The following is a 23,249-nucleotide window of genomic DNA, read 5'->3' as shown; positions in this document are numbered from 1 at the left end:
ATGCTTTTATTTTGTTCTGTGAAACTCTGGAAGGTTTTCATTTGCAGATTTTATCTGCAAATGCAGATAAAATCAGTAACAGTATCTCGTTCATTCTCATTTTAAAAAATCTTCCATGTATAACCATTGTTGAAATTTAGTGTGCAGCACGTGACAGTCGTTGCTTTGCGTTTTCCATGTACTGTATTTTTCAGCCCATAAGGTGCACTGTCGATGAGCGAATCTGTTTTCATACGTAAGGTGCACCGGCTTATAAGGCGCATTAAGCGAAACAAAACAGTCAGATAGGTCAAACTTTACTCAAGTCATTTTTCTTGCTTCCTCCATACTAAACTGGTTCAAAACATACTTAGAAAACAGGAAATACTTTGTATCAATAGGTAACTTCACATCTGAGCAGACAATTATCACATGTGGAGTTCCCCAAGGTTCCATCTTGGGACCCCTTCTGTTTAACATTTACATGCTCCCACTGGCACAGATTATAAAGAACAACAAAATAAACTATCATAGCTACGCAGATGACACACAAATATATATCACAATGTCACCAGGAGACCGAGGCCCTGTACAGGCTCTTGGTAAATGCATTGAGAAAATTAATGACTGGTTGTGCCACAATTTTCTCCAGCTAAACAAAAATAAACTGAGGTAATAGTCTTGATGCAAAAGAAAAACGATTACAGGTCACCAGAGAACTTCAATCTATACACCTAAAACCACAAACCAGGCGAGAAATTTGGGTGTAGTGATGGATGCAGACCTAAACTTAGAAAAACACATTAAGACAATAACAAAATCAGCTTACTATCACCTCAAGAATATTTCAAGGATAAAAGATCTGATGTCTCAACAGGACCTTGAAAAACTAGTCCATGCATTCATCTTTAGTAGGCTTGATTACTGTAACAGCATCTTTACAGGTCTACCTAAAAATCAGTCAGACAACTACAGCTCATTCAGAACTCTGCTGCTAGAGTCCTCACTAAGACCAAAAAGTGGACCACATCAGTCCAGCTCTGAGGTCTTTACACTGGCTGCCTGTCCGTCAGAGGATAGACTTTAAAGTTCTGATGCTGGTCTATAAAGCTCTGAATGGTTTAGGACCGAAATACATCAGTGACCTCCTGACCCAGTATGAACCTTCCAGATCCCTCAGGTCATCTGGATCCGGTCTGTTATCAGTCCCCAGAGTCAGAACCAGACACGGAGAAGCTGCATTCAGCTTTTATGCTCCCTATATCTGGAACAAACACCCAGAAAGCCTCAGATCAGCTGAAACACTCAGTTTATTTAAATCCAGGTTGAAGACTCACCTATTCTCAGCTGCATTTGAATAAAGCACCAAATCCACACTTAAATTTAAATTTCAAAACCTACTTTTTAACTACTGATTTTATCTACTGTTCTGATTTTATCTACTGTTTTGATATTTGATTTTATATACTGTTTTGTTTGTTTGTTTGTTTGTTTGTTTGTTTGCTTGTTTTAATCAAATTTAAATCATGCTTTTTATTTGTTTTTGTTTTTAATGTCTCTGTAAAGCACTTGGAATCACCTTGTTGTTGAATTGTGCTATATAAATAAACTTGCCTTGCCTCCACTTCCGTACCATTGATTCATTAACGTTGAATTCTCTCGCAGCTGCTCTATTCCCATGCCATTGTTCAATTTTAGTGTGTAGCACAGTCTAACTTAGAATAGAATAGAATAGAATACAGTTCAACTTTATTGTCATTCCACATGTCACAAGTACAAGGTAACGAAATGCAGTTTGCATCCATCTAGAAAGTGCTTTAGCAATAATAAAGATATGTTACAGAATATGGATCTATTAAAGGTATGTTACAATGTATACGGTATGAAGGTATGTTATGAATATACTATACCTATAAGTATGTACAGGCTATAGTTGTAGTTAGTGTACAAGCTGTGTACAGGCTATGAACAGGTTATACATATGGTTAAAAATATGAAAACGCTACAGAAATATGAAAACTACAGTGGCTTGCAAAAGTATTCGGCCCCCTTGAACTTTTCCACATTTTGTCACATTACAGCCACAAACATGAATCAATTTTATTGGAATTCCACGTGAAAGACCAATACAAAGTGGTGTACACGTGAGAAGTGGAACGACAATCATACATGATTCCAAACATTTTTTATAAATAACTGAAAAGTGGGGTGTGCGTAATTATTCAGTCCCCTGAGTCAATACTTTGTAGAACCACCTTTTGCTGCAATTACAGCTGCCAGTCTTTTAGGGTATGTCTCTACCAGCTTTGCACATCTAGAGACTGAAATTCTTGCCCATTCTTCTTTGCAAAACAGCTCCAGCTCAGTCAGATTAGATGGACAGCGTTTGTGAACAGCAGTTTTCAGATCTTGCCACAGATTCTCGATTGGATTTAGATCTGGACTTTGACTGGGCCATTCTAACACATGGATATGTTTTGTTTTAAACCATTACATTGTTGCCCTGGCTTTATGTTTAGGGTTGTTGACCTGCTGGAAGGTGAACCTCCGCCCCAGTCTCAAGTCTTTTGCAGACTCCAAGAGGTTTTCTTCCAAGATTGCCCTGTATTTGGCTCCATCCATCTTCCCATCAACTCTGACCAATTCCCTGTCCCTGCTGAAGAGAAGCACCCCCAGAGCATGATGCTGCCACCACCATATTTGACAGTGGGGATGGTGTGTTCAGAGTGATGTGCAGTGTTAGTTTTCCGCCACACATAGCGTTTTGCATTTTGGCCAAAAAGTTCCATTTTGGCCTCATCTGACCAGAGCACCTTCTTCCACATGTTTGCTGTGTCCCCCACATGGCTTGTGGCAAACTGCAAACAGGATTTCTTATGGGTTTCTGTTAACAATGGCTTTCTTCTTGCCACTCTTCCATAAAGGCCAACTTTGTGCAGTGCACGACTAATAGTTGTCCTATGGACAGATTCCCCCACCTGAGCTGTAGATCTCTACAGCTCGTCCAGAGTCACCATGGGCCTCTTGGCTGCATTTCTGATCAGCGCTCTCCTTGTTCGGCCTGTGAGTTTAGGTGGACGGCCTTGTCTTGGTAGGTTTACAGTTGTGCCATACTCCATCCATTTCTGAATGATCGCTTGAACAGTGCTCCGTGGGATGTTCAAGGCTTGGGAAATGTTTTTGTAGCCTAAGCCTGCTTTAAATTTCTCAATAACTTTATCCCTGACCTGTCTGGTGTGTTCTTTGGACTTCATGGTGTTGTTGCTCCCAATATTCTCTTAGATAACCTCTGAGGCTGTCACAGAGCAGCTGTATTTGTACTGACATTAGATTACGCACAGGTGCACTCTATTTAGTCATTAGCACTCATCAGGCAATGTCTATGGGCAACTGACTGCACTCAGACCAAAGGGGGCTGAATAATTACGCACACCCCATTCCTCAGTTATTTATTTGTAAAAAATGTTTGGAATCATGTATGATTTTCGTTCCACTTCTCACATGTACACCACTTTGTATTGGTCTTTCACGTGGAATTCCAATAAAATTGATTCATGTTTGTGGCTGTAATGTGACAAAATGTGGAAAAGTTCAAGGGGGCCGAATACTTCTGCAAGCCACTGTATACAGATTGTAGATATACAATTGCGAGTATTAATAAACAGTTGTAAAACTATAAATATTGTATTGTACAGTATGATTGTCTACACAGAGTTTACAGTAGTGCAGTTGAGATCAGTGAGATATATGGATAATTTATACAGTAGTTATATAAAGTGGTATAGTGGTTGTAAGTAGTGGTTCAGTCCATGTTATTATTGTGTGTATGAGTGTACAGTCGGCCATTTGTTTGTTTTGTCCTATGTGTGTGTGTTCAACTTGATGACAGTAGTTGCTTTGCTTTGTCCATGTATGCGTTTCATGCATAATTCTCAAAGAGCAGGTACACACAGATACATACATGATCTTATACATAGCAAATGAAATCAGGAAAGTTTACCTTTATTCTATTAATATGTTGGTAACAGCAATAATAGTCCAGCTCTTCCTTGGTATAAGATCAGAAGAAAATATAATATATGGTACTCTACAAGATGGGTTTTTAGTGTAAACACAAAAACACTAAATAAACAAAAGAATCTGTTGGTGTTGAATGTCTAAAATACCTCTAAACTGCTGATCATATACTGTTGCCTGAGCTGTGTTAGCTCTTCATCTGACATCTGGTACATTGTTGCTGATGCTGAACAGAATCTGTCTCCCAAGTATCCTGATACATACTCAATCATCCAGGTAAGTAAATCCCCAAAAGTTCATTCTGGTCAGTTGGACGTAGCATTTTCCGTGGGAGAAAAGTTCCATCACTCATCCAAGTGACTTCTTCAGTCTCCCAAGTAGATTGGCTCATAGTCAGTGACACAAAGTCTAGCTACTAAGGGGGGAAATTAAACAATACATGTATTAAGGCAAACTTACTCCATGGAGCCCTGCTCTAAAAAACTGCTATACTGCCCGTAGTAGGGGCAATAAGTATTATACTAACAAGGATGCACTGCCCACTTTCACCTTCTGTCTTTTAAGCAAAATGAGTGCAGTAATAAGGAAAAAGAAGGGAGATTTGTCCTTGTGAAAGGAAGACAGGACGATGAAATGGCCACAGTGATTCATGTATATGCATAGCCCAATAGTGGAAAACATTTCTTTAAAACCTTTTTGATACCATGAGTCTGGAAATGGAAGGGATACTAATATGTGGTGACGACTTCATTATAGTTGTAGACAGTAAACTGGACACCACAAATAAGAAGAAAAATACTAACCTCATTACAAAAACAATTAAGATAACACAAAGAATTTGGGATAGTTCACATCTGGAGGGCACTACACCCCTAAAAGAGAGACTATACACTACTCAGGGCCCAATAACAGCTACACAAGAATTTGTTTTTTTACACATAAGAAGGAACTATATAGGGTAAAGAAATGTGAAATTCAAGAAGCAGGTGTATCAGATCACTGTGCAGTTTGTCTGGAGGTCAAACTAAACAGGCAGAGGAAAAATACAAAGTAGTAACTGAAGAGTTAAAGAAAGATATAATTTTTAACCAAGAAGAAAATAGCAATGGGCAGTTTACACCTCTTTTTCATTTTTTTTTGTGCAGTTTTGCATGCTTGTTTTTTTTTTTTTTTTTTTTTTTTTTTACAGCGCATTGTGTTCTGCGTCCTGATTGGCTGTAGACCATTGTCAATGAATCTCTTGCACTTCTCCTGTACAGTACAGAATGCGTTCAGCTTGTCACATTTACATAATCTTCGATCACTAGCAGTGAGACTGAAGTGCTGTACTGTATGTTTGTAAGTTTTCTCCCCAACAAACACAACAATGTTGACAAATCGTTTTGCACCGTCAAAGGCACCTGCGAGTGCCATTGGTGTCATTCTACAGGGTGGGCCATTTATATGGATACACCGTGATAAAATGGGAATGGTTGGTGATATTAAAGTCCTGTTTGTGGCACATTAGTATATGTGAGGGGGCAAACTCCTCAAGATGGGTGGTGACCATGGTGGCCATTTAGAAGTCGGCCATCTTGGATACAACTTTTGTTTTTTCAATAGGAAGAGGGCCATGTGACACATCAAACTTATTGGTAATGTCACAAGAAAAACAATGGTGTGCTTGGTTTCAACGTAACTTTATTCTTTCATGAGTTATTTACAAGTTTCTCTTTGTTCACAGCCATTGACATGTCGAAGAGGTTAACACGTGAGGAGTGGATCGAAATTGTGTTGATATCTGGTGAACGCAGTAACCGGGCCATTGCAGCAGATTTCAATGCAAGACACCCTACGAAACCACCCATCTCCCATGCTACAGTTAGCAAACTGCTTGCTACGTTTCGTGAAACTGGTTCAGTGTTGGATTTGCCAAAATGTGGACGCAAGAAAACTGTCACTAATGAAGAAACATCAGTGGCTGTCCTAGCTTCATTCAGCAAGAGCCCACAGCGTAGCACTCGCCGCATGTCACTAGAGAGTGGCATTAGTCAAACATCCCTTCGGCAGATATTAGCTACTCACAAATGGCACCCTTACAAACTCCAGCTACTGCAGCATCTCAACGAGGATGACCCAGATCGGTGACAGAATTTGCAGAATGGGCAAAACAAAAATTGGAACAGGACCCTCAGTTCACGCAGAAGATTTTGTTCAGTGATGAGGCAAACTTTTATGTGTGGATGGTGAAGTTAACAAACAAAACCACCGCTATTGGTCTGACACTAACCCACACTGGATGGATCCCTCCAAGACTGTTGGAACAACAAAAGTGATGGTTTGGTGTGGTATATGGGGTACAACGATAGTGGGTCCATTCTTCATCAATGGAAACCTCAAGGCCACTGGATATTTGAAATTGCTACATGATGATGTGTTTCCCTCTTTATGCACTGAAGCTGGCACGTTCCCTGAGTTTTTCCAGCAAGATGGTGCACCACCACATTATGGGTGCCAGGTCCGAGCATTCCTAGATGAACAGTTTCCTGGAAAGTGGATTGGTCGTCGTGGGCCAGTTGAATGGCCCCCAAGGTCTCCCGATCTGACCCCCTTAGACTTTTATCTTTGGGGTCATCTGAAGGCAATTGTCTAAGATACGAGATGTGCAGCACCTGAAACTACGGATACTGGATGCCTGTGCTGGCATTTCTCCTGCGGTGTTGGTATCAGTGTGTGAAGAGTGGGAGAAGAGGGTTGCATTGACAATCCAACACAATGGGCAGCACATTGAACACATTTTATAAGTGGTCAGAAACTTGTAAATAACTCATGAAAGAATAAAGTTACGTTGAAACCAAGCACATCATTGTTTTTCTTGTGACATTACCAATAAGTTTGATGTGTCACATGGCCCTCTTCCTATTGAAAAAACAAAAGTTGTATCCAAGATGGCCGACTTCTAAATGGCCACCATGGTCACCACCCATCTTGAGGAGTTTGCCCCCTCACATATACTAATGTGCTACAAACAGGACTTTAATATCACCAACCATTCCCATTTTATCACGGTGTATCCATATAAATGGCCCACCCTGTATAATACTGGACTTATTTTCTACAAAGGTTTGAACTTTGAGAGTGTTTAAAGTGGAAAGTGTGAAAATGTTCATGCCTGTCTGAGAAAAGTGTGTCAAGTATGTAATGAGGGGTTTTACAGCCTTAAAACATCTATAATAATTATAAAAAATAAAGTGGGCTACTTCGCGGATTTCAACTATTGAGGGTTATTTTTAGAACGTAACTCCCGCGATAAACGAGGGCCCACTGTATAGATATGAACCAGATCATTATCGAATCCAAGTGATCAGTAGTTGTTGATGAATGGTCATGACAATTTGCATATTAATGATCAAAGAACTGAACTCACAGCCCATTGTTCATTCCTTATTTCTTTGTCCATTCACTAAAATGGACAAAGAGATAAGGAGCAGTGTTGCCAACTCCTCAGTAAGGAAAATCGCTATTGGCTGTCCTAAAAGTCGCTAGAAGTCACTAAATGACATCATCGCCTAATTTGCATAATTGGTCATTCTAATGTAATTGTAACCTATGTTGCAGGAGAGAAAAATAACACCATGGAAGAGACATAAAGTGTGTAAAAAATGTATGCATTTAGAATTTATTTAGAACTACAAATTACATTTCTTTTAGCAATTATTGTTTTTTTTAATGTCACAATTCCAACCCTACTCCTTTATCCGGCTTGGACCGGCAAAAGTGACCCGAAATAGGCGCTAGAGTGGTGGAGTTACTTTGTGTGTGTGTGTGTTTATAAGTAGTTTTAAACCTTGTGATCCAGAAAACAACATAACAGTAAAAGAAGAACTGACTGCATTACAGTGAGTGCAGGAGCAGTGGCTTCACTCATGAGCGATTCATTTGCAGTTTGGACGCATACGGATGCATGGGCGGAGGATAGTCCGCCCGTGCGCTCTATGGCACGGGCAAGGTGCCCACGGCAGCACCCGCTGCTTGTTGAGAGTAAGAGCGATACGCGCTTTCACGTCAAAAAGTCGTCATAAATAAGTCTCCAATAACACCAGAAATAGTCGCCAGATTTGTCGCTAGTCGCTTTTTAGAAAAAAAGTCACTACGGGGGTCTGAAAACTCGCTAAATAGAGCGACAAAGTCGCTAAGTTGGCAACACTGAAAAGGAGTGACCTGGACAGGTGGAACATTCTTTCATTAGATATTGGTTCAAGAATAGAGACTATAAAATAAGTATTTTTTCTCGGTTTCTCTACTTATTTAAATCACTGCCTATGGAGATACCAGAAAACAATATAGATTATGGGATAAAATCATCTCTAGATATCTATAGAATGGTCATAGATCAAGAATGAAATTTGCTACACTACAGATAAGTAAAAATAAAGGATGTATGGCATTGAAAAACTTTAGAGAATATTTTCATGCATAACAAATTAGACCTATAATTTGTTGGTGTGACAGAGACTATGTATCCAAATGGAATACTCTAGAACAATATATACAGGAAAGGGAAATTCAAAGTCTTATTAGAGACAGAGGGAGCAATGAGTGTAATCGACCAAATGGGTAGTGTCACCCAGTTCACACTAAAGATGTAGTTTAATATAGTACGCAAATATAAATTGCAGGAAGACCTTGAGATAATTTATTGGATAGCTCACGACAGGCGCTTTACCAGTTCTCTAACCAGAGATTTGAACAAAGGGGTGAAAATGACATAAGTAAAACATACGCAGTGTTGGGAAGGTTACTTTTAAAATATATTCCACTACAGATTACAGAACACATGCCCCACAATGTATTTTGTAATGTATTCCATTCCATTACTCAATGAGAGTAACGTTCTGAATATTTTGGATTACTTAATATATTATCATGTTTTTTACAACTACATGAATGTACTATTGCTGTGTGATTTATTACTATTACTGAAGGTTAGTAGCCATACCAATAACAACTAGATTTTTAAATATTAATATAAAATGAGTGACAGTAGGGTGGACATTTGGTAAGGCTGCATTTTTTGCAGTGATCTCGTATAGAAAACTATTCCACACATATATAAAACAGGTCTGTGGCTCAGAACCGTAGTAAAGGGACCTCTGGCTAATAAGTTGGGTCCTGTGTCGGGCTCATAGCTGAAAACTAGCTTTACTTTGTCTGGGTCAACTTTGCTAGTGAGAGACAGAGAGAGGCATTGAAAGGCTGCTCTAACAGAAATTATTATTTTGGAGGAAAAACCCGAACACAATGTACAGTCGAGTCTTAATAGCTTACTTATAACTGGGCTCGTCAGGCACTCTTTTTGGCTGCAGTGGTTATTATTATATTTCCCTGCTTCCATCTCCCGTTTCTGGTCAGTAAAAACTCGTACTTTTGACTTTCCTTTTTCTCCCTCCCTCGTGCTCACAGAAACATAACGGGTATTGCAGTCCATTCTCTCTGCAGCATGGCTTACACACACTGCCCATGAGGCTACATTCTTTAGGGCTATGCCTGTAACACTATTGCCTTCATATTAAATTATTTTTTGAATAATAATTTTTCAAAAATATTTCTTCACGTCATTATGCAGGCCACAAGCAGAGGTGACATGGGCCACGAGATTGAGACGCAGGCATTAGAGCCTCTTAATGTGTGTTTTGTTTGGGTTTCCACCAGCGTGGAATTACCAAAAATGGAGAGGGCATAGCCTAACATATGAAACAGGAAAAGACTACCGTGTAATCCATTTATTTCAGCAAAGTAAGTGTATTCTGAATACCACCTTTTTAACCCTTTAAGACCTACCATAGAACCAAGTCCGCCAGAGCTTATCTTTATATTTTTACATGCCGTAGTGCCATTTTTAGGAGCATTTCAAGTTGCTATACATCAAAACAACCGTTATAACCCAAATTTTAATATTATGTATGCATTCCATAGTAACTACATAAATTGCAAAAAAGTGCAATAAACTACAAAAAAATTGAAATATGGAACATGGAAAAACTCGTTTTTTGTTTGTTTTGGGGTTTTTCTTTTACAAATATTTGTAGTTAGAGAAATTTAAGAGGTTTATCTCTCAAAACTGTAAATACAAAAAATTTTTATAAAATAGTTTGAAACCACAGGAAATTCATTTTCAGTGTCTTCATAGTTTTATTTTTGAGATACACCAATTTTTATGTACTGCAGGAAAAACGAAATTAAATATTATCTTGCAAATTTGCAAAAAAACAGCAGGTGCATCAAAATAAACTATTTCCAGCAGTGCAATTTGAGTTCCTAGCATCCCAGAAATGATACAGAAAAGCATAAAGTCAAACATGACTTTTAAAAACACCTGTATAGGTTTATAAAGCCCTGAAAGTAAAAAACTACATTTTCCGCTAAAATGACATCACTTCTGGCTTCGGGCAGGTAATGGCAGACATGCGATAGTTCGTGCTGACGTCTTTGCAACGTAGGAAGTTTTATGAACAGCTTATCGGATCGGCAAAGCGTGTTTCTGGAATATTTTGTTTTTGTTGCTGCAAGTGCTTTTTATGCAATTTTTGCAAAGATATATATGGAGGGAAACCGTGACCTAGGACGAGCTGATGGCATAAGATGTAAGTACAACTCCTCCAGGTTTTATTGTGCTAGCTTATGTGCTTGCAGTTCCCCAACACTGAACATAGAATAGAATAGAATAGAATAGAATAGAATTCAACTTTATTGTCATTGCACATGTCACAGGTACAGGGCAACGAAACATAAGGTCAACCTGGATATAGATTGACTCATTAGAATTATAGTTGAAACATACAATTCAAAAAAAGTATAGAATCCTATCTACAACTTTTGGACAGAAAGGGGAATACAACCATATATATAAAACTGAAATGGGAACGAGAGCTAGGAGTAATTATACCAGAAGATGAATGGTTATATATTTGACAAATACAACAGACCACATCATCACAGGTATCGAGGTTTTAGTGTTGGAAGAATATGAATAGATTCTTTGTCACACCCAGAACTAGGAGTAAATACACAGCAGTACCAGAAAATGTGGAGACATGAATGTACACAGCACCATTCTCATATTTTTTTGGTTCTGTCATAAACATTATAGATTTTTGGGAAGATGTCCACTATTAGAATTCTAGGCAATCGTAGACCCAAGTCATGTATGTTATTGTATCTGGGCAATATGCCGAGCAATGTTGTATTAAAAGAGGACATATTTACTTAAAATTGCGTCGACAACCTGCAAGAAAGTAATTGCAAGAAAGTGGCACAAAGCGGACCCTGCAACACAGAACGATTGGCAAAAAAGTATAAGCGAGATACATATAATGGAACTGTTGACCCATAAGATAAGGACTCAAGATGAACAATGTTGAGAAAAATAGGAGAAATGGACTGCTTATACAGCGACAAGATAAGGATGATCATACTGACGATAATAATGGAGCAAACCTTAGAGACCTGGCAATCCAATATGTTCTTGTTCTGTTGGAATTTGTTTTGTCTTTGTACTGCTGCCTTTTTATGTGCTGTTGAAAAGAAAACAATAAAAAGAAAGTGTTAAAAAAATTAAATATGTGTTACTTTACAGCATGACAACTTTTCACTTGTCAAAACCTTATTTAATCACTCTAAATAAACAAAGAAAAACAGTTGGTGTCAAATGTCTGAAATACCTCCAAACTGCTGATCATTTACTGTTACCTTTTTCTATGCCTTGTTACTGGTACAGCAACTGATACATTGCTGCTGATGTTAAATGAGAAAGAATAGCATCAGTCTGCCCGGTAGATTCACCTGTACATCAGTGATGCACAGATGTGAATCTCAACGTGAACGGTGATTGTGACATATTGTGTAAAGCTCTAAGAGTAGCCCACAACTACTGTACAAAAAAAACATAAATAAATTGTTAAGTGCATCCACGTATTTAATAAGATATCGAATTACTAAGAAAGTACCGCAAATTCCAGACTATAAGCCGCAACACTGCGGCCTATACTAAGGTGCAGCTAATTCATGTTTTTTTTTTTTTAAATGCCGCCAAAAACATTTTTCCTCGTGACAGTAGACCAATAAAGTTGATAAGTAGTTCACACAGGTCCAATGAAATTGTGTGATAAATTAGCACACTTTCACAATTAAATTATTGTAAATCACCCTCATCAACATGGAAAACACTCGAAGAAAAGCATATGATGCAGCTTTCAAGTTGAAGGCAATCAATCTGGCGGTTGAAGAAGGAAAATGAGCTGGTGCACGTAATCTTGCCATAAATGAATCGATGATGAGACAGTGGAGATGCCAGTGTGAAAAAATGAGTTAATGCAAAAAGACAACAAAAGCTTTCAGAGGTAATCATAGCAGATGGCCCGAACTTGAAAACTTTCTTGAAGACTGGATTAACACTCAGAGAGACGGCGGCTGCGGTGTTTCCACCATGCAGATCAGACTGAAGGGCTAAAGCAATCGCCACGGAAATGAAAATCGAAGATTTTAGAGGTGGACCGTCATCGTGATTTAGATTTGTGAGACGAAAACGCGGTATATATTTTTAGCGGTCGTTAGAAGATATTGGAATGTTGTTCATTCACTGTTCAGTAAAAAAACATAAGCAACATAATTTGTGTGTTACTGATACTTACGTATACTTAAAGGTAGCCGAGCTACAGGCACTGTTTGAAAAAAAAAAGCATTTGCAATATGTATTTGTTTATGTTACCATAACGTTTACCATAGTGCTTATGTTTCCATACAGATTAAATTAAAAGTTAAAAATCCTTACGTGTTATATCTTTCTGTGTAAATATTTCATATTACAACGTGAGACACATGCAGCTTAAAATCCGGTGAAGCCTGTATCTCTCCTGGACTGCAAATACCACTGCGGTGGTAAAAAAGGCCCAGCAGCGTCTCTACTTTCTGAGAGTGCTCAGGAGGAACAACCTGGAGGAGAGGCTGCTGGTGACATTCTACAGAGCCACCATAGAGAGCATCCTAACGTACGGCATAACAACATGGTATGCAGGGTGCTCAGCTGCGGACAGGAAAGTACTGCAGAGGGTCATCAACACAGCCCAGAAGATCACTGGCTGCTCTCTGCCCAGCCTGGAAGTCATTGCAAACTCTCGGTACCTCAGCAGAGCTGGCAATATCATCAAGGACCATTCTCACCCCAGCAATCAACTGTTTGAACTATTACCGTCAGGCCGACGATACAGGTCACATAAAACCAGGACAAACAGATTCAGGGATAGCTTCTTTCCCAGAGCTATCACCGTTATAAATAAGCACAAAAACAATTGAACCTGCTTAGCCATACCATACTGTCACTGTCATTATATTATGCTGCTATTCATACTGTCATACTGTCATTATATTAATGCTGCTATCCTGTAAATATCATACTTACTTTTGTTTGTGTACTTACGTTTGTTTTATTGTACCTTTTATATTTTACATTTATATTTATTATTGCATTTTGCACCAAGGGAGTGGCACTCCAATTTCGTTGTACCCTGCACAATGACAATAAAGGCTATTCTGTTCTATTCTATTCTATTCTATTCTACAAGTACAAAACTGATTTTCTTTCTAAAATTAGAGCATTTAATCAGGTGCACTCTGTAGTCCAGAATTTATGGTAAATATATGACTTTTATTGCTATAGAAGAAGAGATCACTGCAAATTTCCCATGGGAAGAATAATTTGTAGTGCATATGTATTTGTAGGGAGTTCTATTTTGCACTGTTAGTTCATATTTAAATGGGCATGCCTAAAGTTTATGTATTTATCTATTTATTTTACACACTTCAACCTACATTAAATTGAAAATTAGGGCATGTCCCTCCTTTTTCCAGACCTCGTAGGTCTACAGAGAATGAACCACCACTCTTCTATCATTTCTTATGTTGCACCAAAAGGTATAAATACCACTGTATATTTCATTTTCTTCAAGACACTTTTAATGCCACTAATTGGTTTAGCTGAAGAAATGACATCAACACAGGTATGGCCTGAGCAGGGATGGGCACTGCTGCAACTGTTGTTGGTGGCGTCTGTCTCTCATGCTGAGGAGCCAGTGTGCAGACAGAGAGGAGATCCTGAGAACCCACTGCTATCTAAGGATGGGGATATTATATTGGGGGGTATGTTTTCATTTCACACCAGCTGGAAAGACAGAAAGGATACCTACACGCACAAACCTCTGCCACTTCAATGCACCAGGTAAGTCTCACCACCGAAATGCATTTAGATTAAAGGAATCTGCTAGAAGTCATTAGATACAAATAAGACTTGAAAAATATTTTGTATTATATATGTTTGTATATATGGTTTCAGTTTTATAAATCATCGGCATTAAATGGTTTTGTATAAAATGCTTCTTCTCTCTATTTTAAGAATTATTCATAATTGTCTCAATTAAGTTTAAATTTCAGAGATTTGCAGTTTGCCCAGGCTATGCTTTTTGCCATTGAGGAGATTAATAACAGTACTGACCTACTGCCGGGAGTCACTCTGGGCTATAAAATCTTTAATACTTGTGGCAATGTTGCCCGAAGTGTAGGACTTACACTGGCTTTGGCTAATGGTAATGAAATTGTGTCTGTACCCTCCAAGGCATCATGTACCAGACCTGCACACGTACAGGCCATAATGGGAGAGACCTCTTCCTCTCCAACCATAGCAATAGCCACTGTTATCGGACCATTTTATGTACCAGTAGTGAGTAGAATTGATATTTTATAAAATGAAATATGCAACTAAATCATTTTTCCCAACTCCTCTGAGCAAATTTATTTAAGTGTTTGTCGTATTTTTAACATCTTCATCTTCTCTCATTCTGTGTCTTTTTCAAATATAAGTTCTTTATGTTTAATTCTAGATCAGCCACTTTGCCACATGTGCTTGTCTCAGCGACAAAACCAAGTACCCATCCTTCCTCAGAACAATACCCAGTGACTACTACCAGAGCAGAGCCCTGGCCCATTTGGTCAAGTATTTTGGATGGACTTGGGTTGGAGCCATAAGAACTAATAATGATTATGGAAATAATGGCATGGCCACATTCACAGAAACTGCACAGCGCCTGGGCATCTGTCTGGAGTATTCTGTATCTTTTTTTAGAACAGATCCATCTGACAAAATAAGAGAAATAATTCGCACTATAAAGGCTTCAACCTCCAAAGTGATTGTTGCCTTTCTGTCACACAAGGAGATGGATGTTCTGATACATGAGTTTTCATACCATAACTTGTCTGGGTACCAGTGGGTAGGCAGTGAGTCTTGGATATTTGATTCGCAAACAGCAAAAATGGATATACATCACATACTAGATGGTGCCATAGGTCTTTCCATTCCCAAAGCACATGTCACTGGCCTGAGAGAGTTCATACTGGATGTGAAGTCACTTAATTCATCTAACAATGAACTGTTTACTGAGTTCTGGGAGGCATTATTTAACTGTAAGTTTAGGCAGTCAATGTCATCAGCAGACATTCAGAGAGAGTGTACTGGAGATGAAGATCTGAACGGAGTTAAAAACAGCTTCACTGACATGTCTCTCATGCCTATCTTTAACAATGTCTATAAAGGAGTGTATGCAGTGGCCCATGCACTTCACAACACTGTCAGCTGTAATAAAACATGTAGCAACAATGTGCAGCTAGATCCATTCACGGTGAGCTTAAAACTAACTAATACTATCGTTAACACATTAAGTTCAATTAGAAAGAAAAACTTTTCTAAGAAAAAAGCTAATGTCTTATATTCTTAAGTCAATGGGTGTGCAAGATCTCAGTCATGCAATATACTGACTTATGACATATTTCTTAGATTTTACAACACATACGAAAGAGTCACTTCACAACAAAGGAAGGGGATGAGGTTTACTTTAATGAGAATGGAGATCCAGCAGCAAAGTATGAAATTATAAACTGGCAGCCAAGAGAAAATGGTATTGTGGAGTTTGTAACAGTTGGTCTGTATGATACATCATTAGCTGCAGAAAAACAGCTAAATCTCCAAAACAAGTCTTTAATTTGGGCAAGAAACTCAAAGCAGGTAAACTATCAAATATTTGTTTTTTAAATCATATTATAACTGTACATATTTTATAAATATTTTTATATAGTTTCATGCTATTTTTTATGCTTTTTGCTACATGTTGGAAAGATGACACCATGCAGTGTTTTTCACATTTTATATAAAGTTTTATGTAATTATTCATGCAGGTGCCTGTGTCAGTTTGCAGTGAGAAATGTCCTCCAGGAAAACGCAAGGTTCTCCAGAAAGGAAGGCCTGTTTGCTGCTATGACTGTATACGATGTGCAGAGGGAGAAATCAGCAACATTACAGGTTAGATCTTTTTTTTTTTTAAGTTTCGCACACAGCAAAAATTTCACATACCATCCAAAAATATGTACTAATTCCTCTGAACAATTATTTAATAATTTTGATGAATTGTTTCCTAAAAAATCTATAAATCCACAACATTGTCTAAAATATATAGAAAAGCAGAATGCATTCATTTGTAAATCTCATAAAGTAATATTTTGATTATTATTTATTGTTGTTGTTGTTTTTTTGCTCATTTTCCTGTATAAAAATATTGAAAGTTAGGGCCTGCAGAAAGGCCTGTTTGGCATTGGTTTCTTGATCCCAAAGTTTTGCTGTTGTGAGAAGTTTAGTATGCTGTTTGCCATCAGCTTGAATGTCAAACTGTTTTCACTGTAAATACTGTTTGTAAGAGAGAAAGCCTTTGCATGTCTTCAGAAATCTTTGTATACACATTTCTTCCTTGGAGCAGTTACAGAAATAACTATAATCAAAAACTGTAACATCTGCTTCAATATTAAAATTCCAGATTCTGCCACCTGTGTGAGATGTCTTCCTGAGTTTTGGTCAAATGAAAGAAGAGATACTTGTATAAAGAAGGAAGCAGTGTTTCTGTCATATGAAGAGATTATGGGAGCACTGCTCACTGCAGCATCTTTATTTGGGACATGCATGACTGCTAGTGTGATACTCATTTTCTTCAAATATAGGAAAACTTCCATTGTGAGAGCAAACAATTCTGAGCTGAGCTTCCTGTTGCTCTTTTCATTAATTCTGTGCTTTCTGTGTTCTCTGACCTTCATCGGTAAGCCCTCTGACTGGTCCTGCATGCTGCGACACACAGCATTTGGCATCACCTTTGTCCTCTGTATCTCTTGTCTTCTGGGAAAAACAATGGTTGTCTTAATGGCCTTCAGGGCTACACTTCCAGGTAGTAATGTTAAAAAATGGTTTGGACATGCACAGCAAAGACTATGTGTTCTGGGTTTCACTCTGATACAAGTTATCATATGCATCATTTGGTTAACAACTTCACCTCCTTTCCCATCTAAGAATTTTAAGGAATTCAAAGATAAAATCATCTTAGAGTGTGCCCTAGGCTCAGCTGTAGGGTATTGGGCTGTGATAGGATACATTGGAATACTGGCCATGTTATGTTTCATTTTTGCTTTTCTAGCTCGGAAGCTGCCTGATAATTTTAATGAAGCCAAATTTATCACTTTCAGCATGCTGATATTCTGTGCAGTATGGATTACATTTATTCCAGCATATGTCAGCTCCCCAGGGAAGTTCAGTGTTGCTGTAGAAATATTTGCTATACTTGCATCTAGTTTTGGACTGCTAATTTGCATCTTTATACCCAAATGTTATATCATCTTAATGAAACCAGAGAAGAATACCAAGAAGAACATGATGGGGAAGAAGTCACTACATTTATTTTGAAAAATATGAAAAAAATCTTTTTGTTATTCTATATAAAAAGTATAGTTGCATTGCACTTGCATGGCAGGACTTTGCATAACAGTGAATAACAATAAATTTCTTAAATAACTCAAATTAAATAAAGTCACTCAACTAATAATTTCTTCACATCTGACAGTAAATGCTTTAATTATGATTATTTTTTATGTATTTAGCATTGCTCTGTGTCAAAGCATGCCCTGAAGTGGTGTCTCCTGAAGTAAAACAAATGAAATCAACAATATCATATATCACTGATTCTCAAAGTGAGGTCTACAGTTTCTGATTTGGTTTAATCTAATCAACCTAATTAAGCTAATCATTTTTTAGCAGAAGTTAAGATTTTATTGAAAATGAAAATACAAGAAAATAGCTTGTCTTAGGCTTAAATTATTATCAAGCACACAGTGTTGTGTGTTAAGTGACATTTTTTTAATGCTTTAGTGCACAGTGTAGACCAGGGGTCTCGAACTCCGGTCCTTGAGGGCCGCTGTCCTGAAAATTTTCCACGTGTCCCTGTTGCAACACACCTGAAAACAATTAGTAGGTCATTCGCAAGACTCTATAGAACTTGACTGCATGCTGAGGTGGTAATTCAACCATTTGATTCATGTTACAGTAACTCATGAGTGAATGAACATCCTGCAATAAAAGTACTTTTAAAAGTACATTTTTCCAAAAACTTACATTTACTTAAATTTACTTGGATGGAATTATGGGTGGCCACGTTAGCATGCAGTCAAGTTCTATACTCTTGCTAACTACCTACTAATTCTATTCAGGTCAATCAATCAATCAAAAGTTATTTCTATAGGACATACATACTGTTATGATTTAATGTTGTCAGTGTTTTGTTTTATGTCATGTTTAAGGATTTGTTCTCGGTTGAATCTCACGTTTAGTTTAGTTCAGGTTCCATGTGTCATTCTGTCTGTTCTGTCTCTCAGTGTCAGGTCTGCGTTTTGGTGTAGTGTTCTCGTTTCCTGTTTTATTGTGAAGGTCTGCGTCTCATGTGAGTGTGTTCAGTTTTACCTCTGTCTCGTCTGGTTGATTATTCCCAGCTGTGTTCCCCACCTGTGTGTAATCTCCCTGTGTTTCTCTGTGTGTATTTAAGTCGCGTCTTCTGTCTTTGTGGTTGCTGGTCCGTCTGTGTATCCACCATGTTCCACTCGTGTGTCTGGTGTTAGAATCTTAGGTTGTAAATAGTCTTGTCAAGTTGCAATCGTGTATTTTGTTCACCTTGTACATATTCTTCACTGCAGCAGCCTAGTAGGCGTGAGAAGCCATTTTTGTTGATTAAGTTTTCTCCTGTTTTTTGTTAGAAAGTTAGGTAAGTGGATTGTCTTTTGGTTGGTGTTTATTTTGTGTAGGAAAGCATAGGGACCAGTAGGGAGTTTTGTTTGTTATTTTTGGCACTGCTCACAGCTGAAGCAAATAAATGGCTGCTTAGCATTTTAGAAGATATTGTTGTTTGTGTACTTAGTTGGGTGGTGTGTGAGTGGGCCAACTTCTTGTTGCGTTCATACATGCCTAGACAAAGAACGTAACATAAATTGGGGCTCGTCCGGGATTCGTCTGTCTTCGCTGGAGGGTCCGAGGGACCGCTTCAGCCTTCCGTCTTCGCTGGAGGGTCCGAGGGACCGCTTCAGCCTTCCGTCTTCGCTGGAGGGTCCGAGGGACCGCTTCAGCCTTCCGTCTTCGCTGGAGGGTCCGAGGGACCGCTTCAGCCTTCCGTCTTCGCTGTAGGGTCCAAGGGGCCCGTCCGGCCTTCGTCTGTCTTCGCTGGAGGGTCCCGAGGGACCGCTTCAGCATTCAGTCTTCGCTGGAGGGTCCGAGGGACCGCTTCAGCATTCCATCTTCGCTGGAGGGTCCGAGGGACCGCTTCAGCATTCCGAGGGACCGCTTCAGCCCTCCGTCTTCGCTGGAGGGTCCAAGGGGCCTGTCCAGCCTTCATTCGTCTCCGCTGGAGGGTCCGAGGGACCGCTTCAGCCTTCCGTCTTCGCTGGAGGATCCAAGGGGCCTGTCCGGCCTTCATTCGTCTCCGCTGGAGGGTCCGAGGGGCCTGTCCGGCCTTCATTCGTCTCCGCTGGAGGGTCCGAGGGGCCTGTCCGGCCTTCATTCGTCTCCGCTGGAGGGTCCGAGGGACCTGTCCGGCCTTCATTCGTCTCCGCTGGAGGGTCCGAGGGACCGCTTCAGCCTTCCATCTTCGCTGGAGGGTCCGAGGGGCCGCTTCAGCCAGTCGTCTTCGCTGGAGGGTCCGAGGGGCCGCTTCAGCCATTCGTCTTCGCTGGAGGGTCTGAGGGGCCGCTTCAGCCATTCGTCTTCGCTGGAGGAGCCCGTCCAGCCATCAGCGTCGCCTGCAGAATAGCAACCAGTGCCTTGTGCGCTGGTCCTTATTCCTCCAGCACTACAACATTGACACCCGGTACAAAAAGGGATTAGAAGACGTCATGGCTGATGTCCTCTCTAGGTCATGAATCAAACATTTCATTTGGGGTTAAATGTTTGATTTTTGGGTGGGGGGAAATGTTATGATTTAATGTTGTCAGTGTTTTGTTTTTATGTCATGTTTAAGGATTTGTTCTCGGTTGTATCTCACGTTTAGTTTAGTTCAGGTTCCATGTGTCATTCTGTCTGTTCTGTCTCTTAGTGTCCTGTCTGCGTTTTGGTGTAGTGTTCTCGTTTCCTGTTGTTATTGTGAAGGTCTGCGTCTCATGTGAGTGTGTTCAGTTTTACCTCTGTCTCGTCTGGTTGATTATTCCCAGCTGTGTTCCCCACCTGTGTGTAATCTCCCTGTGTTTCTCTGTGTGTATTTAAGTCGCGTCTTCTGTCTTTGTGGTTGCTGGTCCGTCTGTGTATCCACCATGTTCCACTCGTGTGTCTGGTGTTAGAATCTTAGGTTGTAAATAGTCTTGTCAAGTTGCAATCGTGTATTTTGTTCACCTTGTACATATTCTTCACTGCAGCAGCCTAGTAGGCGTGAGAAGCCATTTTTGTTGATTAAGTTTTCTCCTGTTTTTTGTTAGAAAGTTAGGTAAGTGGATTGTCTTTTGGTTGGTGTTTATTTTGTGTAGGAAAGCATAGGGACCAGTAGGGAGTTTTGTTTGTTATTTTTGGCACTGCTCACAGCTGAAGCAAATAAATGGCTGCTTAGCATTTTAGAAGATATTGTTGTTTGTGTACTTAGTTGGGTGGTGTGTGAGTGGGCCAACTTCTTGTTGCGTTCATACATGCCTAGACAAAGAACGTAACAATACAAACAACGAAGTTGACCAAAGTGCTTCACAGTCAGACAGAGCAATAGAATGAGACAATTAAAACAAAACAGTTAAGAAAGAACAGGGCAAAAAACAATATAGGTGACAACACAACAAGCCAGATAATAGTCAGCTAGTTTGAATCAAAAGCCAAAGTAAAAAGATAAGTTTTGAGATGCAATTTAAAAGACTGGATAGACTCGGAGGTACGAATATGAGCAGGGAGGTTATTCCAGAGTCTAGGTGCTACGGTAGCAAAGGCCCGGTCACCTCTGGAATTCAGACGAGACCTCGGTTGTGTTAGGAGCATCTGATTGGAAGATATTAGTGCTCTATTGGGATTGTACACACAGTAGTTAGGATAGATAGCTGGGCGCTAAATTGTTTAGAATTTTAAAAGTAAACAAAAGAATTTTAAAATCTATGATATTTAACATGTCCCTATTGCCAGTCTTGGCAGCTGGGGATCGGTCCGCCAGGGCCTCCACTCCTGGCCGCCGCCCGACACACAATGCACCCGACCCCTATGGCGCCTCCTGCGGGTGGTGGGCCTGCGGGAGGATGGGCCCATGTCTCCTCTTCGGGCTGTGCCCGGCCGGGCCCCATGGACTAAGGCCCGGCCACCAGACGCCGCCCTCGGGCACCCTCCCGGGCCTGGCTCCAGGGCGGGGCCCCGGTAACCCTATCCCGGGCAGGGTAAACTGTTCCCTCGATGTTCTTTTCATACGGGTCTTCTGTGCAAATCACAGTTTGGCCATAACGAACACCTTGTTCGAACATAAGAGTGTCCATAAGTGCACGTGGCACCAGGATGCTCTAGGCCGCAGGTCGATGATCGATTTTGTAATCGTATCACCAGACCTGCGACCATATGTTCTGGACACTCGGGTAAAGAGAGGGCTGAGCTGTCAACTGATCACCACCTGGTGGTGAGTTGGATCAGGTGGCGGGGAGGGCGCTGGACAGACCCGGTGCACCTAAGCGCGTGGTGAGGGGGTGTGCTGGGAACGTCTAGCAGAGGCCCCAGTCCGCGAGATCTTCAACGCACACCTCCGGCAGAGCTTCAACAACATTCCGAGGGAGACTGGGGACATTGAGTCCGAATGGACCATGTTCAGCGTCTCCATTGCCGGGCTGCTGCATTGAGCTGCGGCCGCAAGGTGGTTGGTGCCTGCCGTGGTGGTAATCCCGAACCAAATGGTGGACACCAGAGGTGAAGGGAGCCACCAGGCTGAAGAAGGAGTCCTATCGGGCTTGGTTAGCCTGTGGGACTCCAGAGGCAGCTGACAGGTATCGACAGGCCAAGCGGAATGCGGCTCGGGCAGTGGCTGAAGCAAAAACTCGGGGTGTGGGAGGAGTTCGGAGAGGCCATGGAAAAAGACTTTCGGACTGCCTCGAAGAGATTCTGGCAAACCGTCAGGCGTCTCAGGAGGGGAAAGCGGTGCTCTACCTGCACTGTGTATAGTGCTGGCGGTGCGCTGCTGGCGTCGACTGAGAAAATTGTCAGACGGTGGAAGGAATACTGAGGACCTCCTTAATCCCACTGACACGTCTTCCGAGGAGGAAGCAGAGTCTGGGGACGAGGGAATGACCCGCCAATTTCTGGGGTCGAGGTCACTGAGGCAGTTAAACAACTCCTCGGTGGCAGAGCCCCTGGTGTTGATGAGGTCCGCCCGAGTTCCTGAAGGCTCTGGACGTTGTAGGGCTGTCCTGGTTGACACGCCTCTACAATGTTGCGTGGAGATCAGGGGCAGTACCCCTGGACTGGCAGACCGGGGTGGTGGTCCCCATCTTTAAGAGGGGAGACCGGAGGGGGGGCTCACACTCCTCAGCCTCCCTGGGAAAGTCTATGCCAGGGTGCTGGAAAGGAGAGTTCGTCCGTTAGTCGAACCTCGGATACAGGAGGAACAATGCGGTTTTTTCGTCCTGGTCGCGGAACACTGGACCAGCTCTTTATCCTCTCGAGGATACTTGAGGGTGCATGGGAGTTTGCCCAACCAGTCTACATGTGTTTTGTGGACTTGGAGAAGGCATTCGACCGTGTCCCTCGGGTGTCCTGTGGGAGGTTGCGGGGAGTATGGGGTGTCTGGCCCATTGCTACGGGCCATTCGATCCCTATACAACCGTTGTAAGAGTTTGGTTCGCATTGCCGGCAATAAGTCGGACTCGTTTCC

The 23,249-nt window shown here is 40.7% G+C and overlaps 1 protein-coding gene across 1 annotated transcript; it reads left to right on the top strand.

The window, feature by feature from the left end:
* The first annotated feature begins 14,156 nt into the window (after positions 1–14,156).
* On the top strand, positions 14,157–17,800 carry LOC116330044 (extracellular calcium-sensing receptor-like). The gene is made up of 6 exons (XM_031752216.2): positions 14,157–14,248; positions 14,449–14,746; positions 14,907–15,701; positions 15,857–16,084; positions 16,255–16,378; positions 16,887–17,800. Exons 1-6 carry the CDS (start codon positions 14,172–14,174, stop codon positions 17,798–17,800), a joined length of 2,436 nt encoding a protein of 811 aa, XP_031608076.2. The 5' UTR covers positions 14,157–14,171.
* Positions 17,801–23,249: the final 5,449 nt, after the last annotated feature.

Source organism: Oreochromis aureus, linkage group 14 (genome assembly GCF_013358895.1).
Source record: "Oreochromis aureus strain Israel breed Guangdong linkage group 14, ZZ_aureus, whole genome shotgun sequence".
NCBI classification, from domain to species: Eukaryota; Metazoa; Chordata; class Actinopteri; order Cichliformes; family Cichlidae; genus Oreochromis; species Oreochromis aureus.
The sequence above is the reverse complement of the archived record's forward strand: the minus strand, read 5'-3'. Positions and strand labels throughout refer to the sequence as shown.

Bases quoted from the DNA above. Each gene is read 5' to 3' on its own strand.
- LOC116330044 (XM_031752216.2), top strand. From the start codon at position 14,172: ATGTTTTCATTTCACACCAGCTGGAAAGACAGAAAGGATACCTACACG. The intron at 14,747-14,906 runs GTGAGTAGAATT...GTTTAATTCTAG, and splicing joins GACCATTTTATGTACCAGTA to ATCAGCCACTTTGCCACATG. The intron at 16,379-16,886 runs GTTAGATCTTTT...TTAAAATTCCAG, and splicing joins AGAAATCAGCAACATTACAG to ATTCTGCCACCTGTGTGAGA.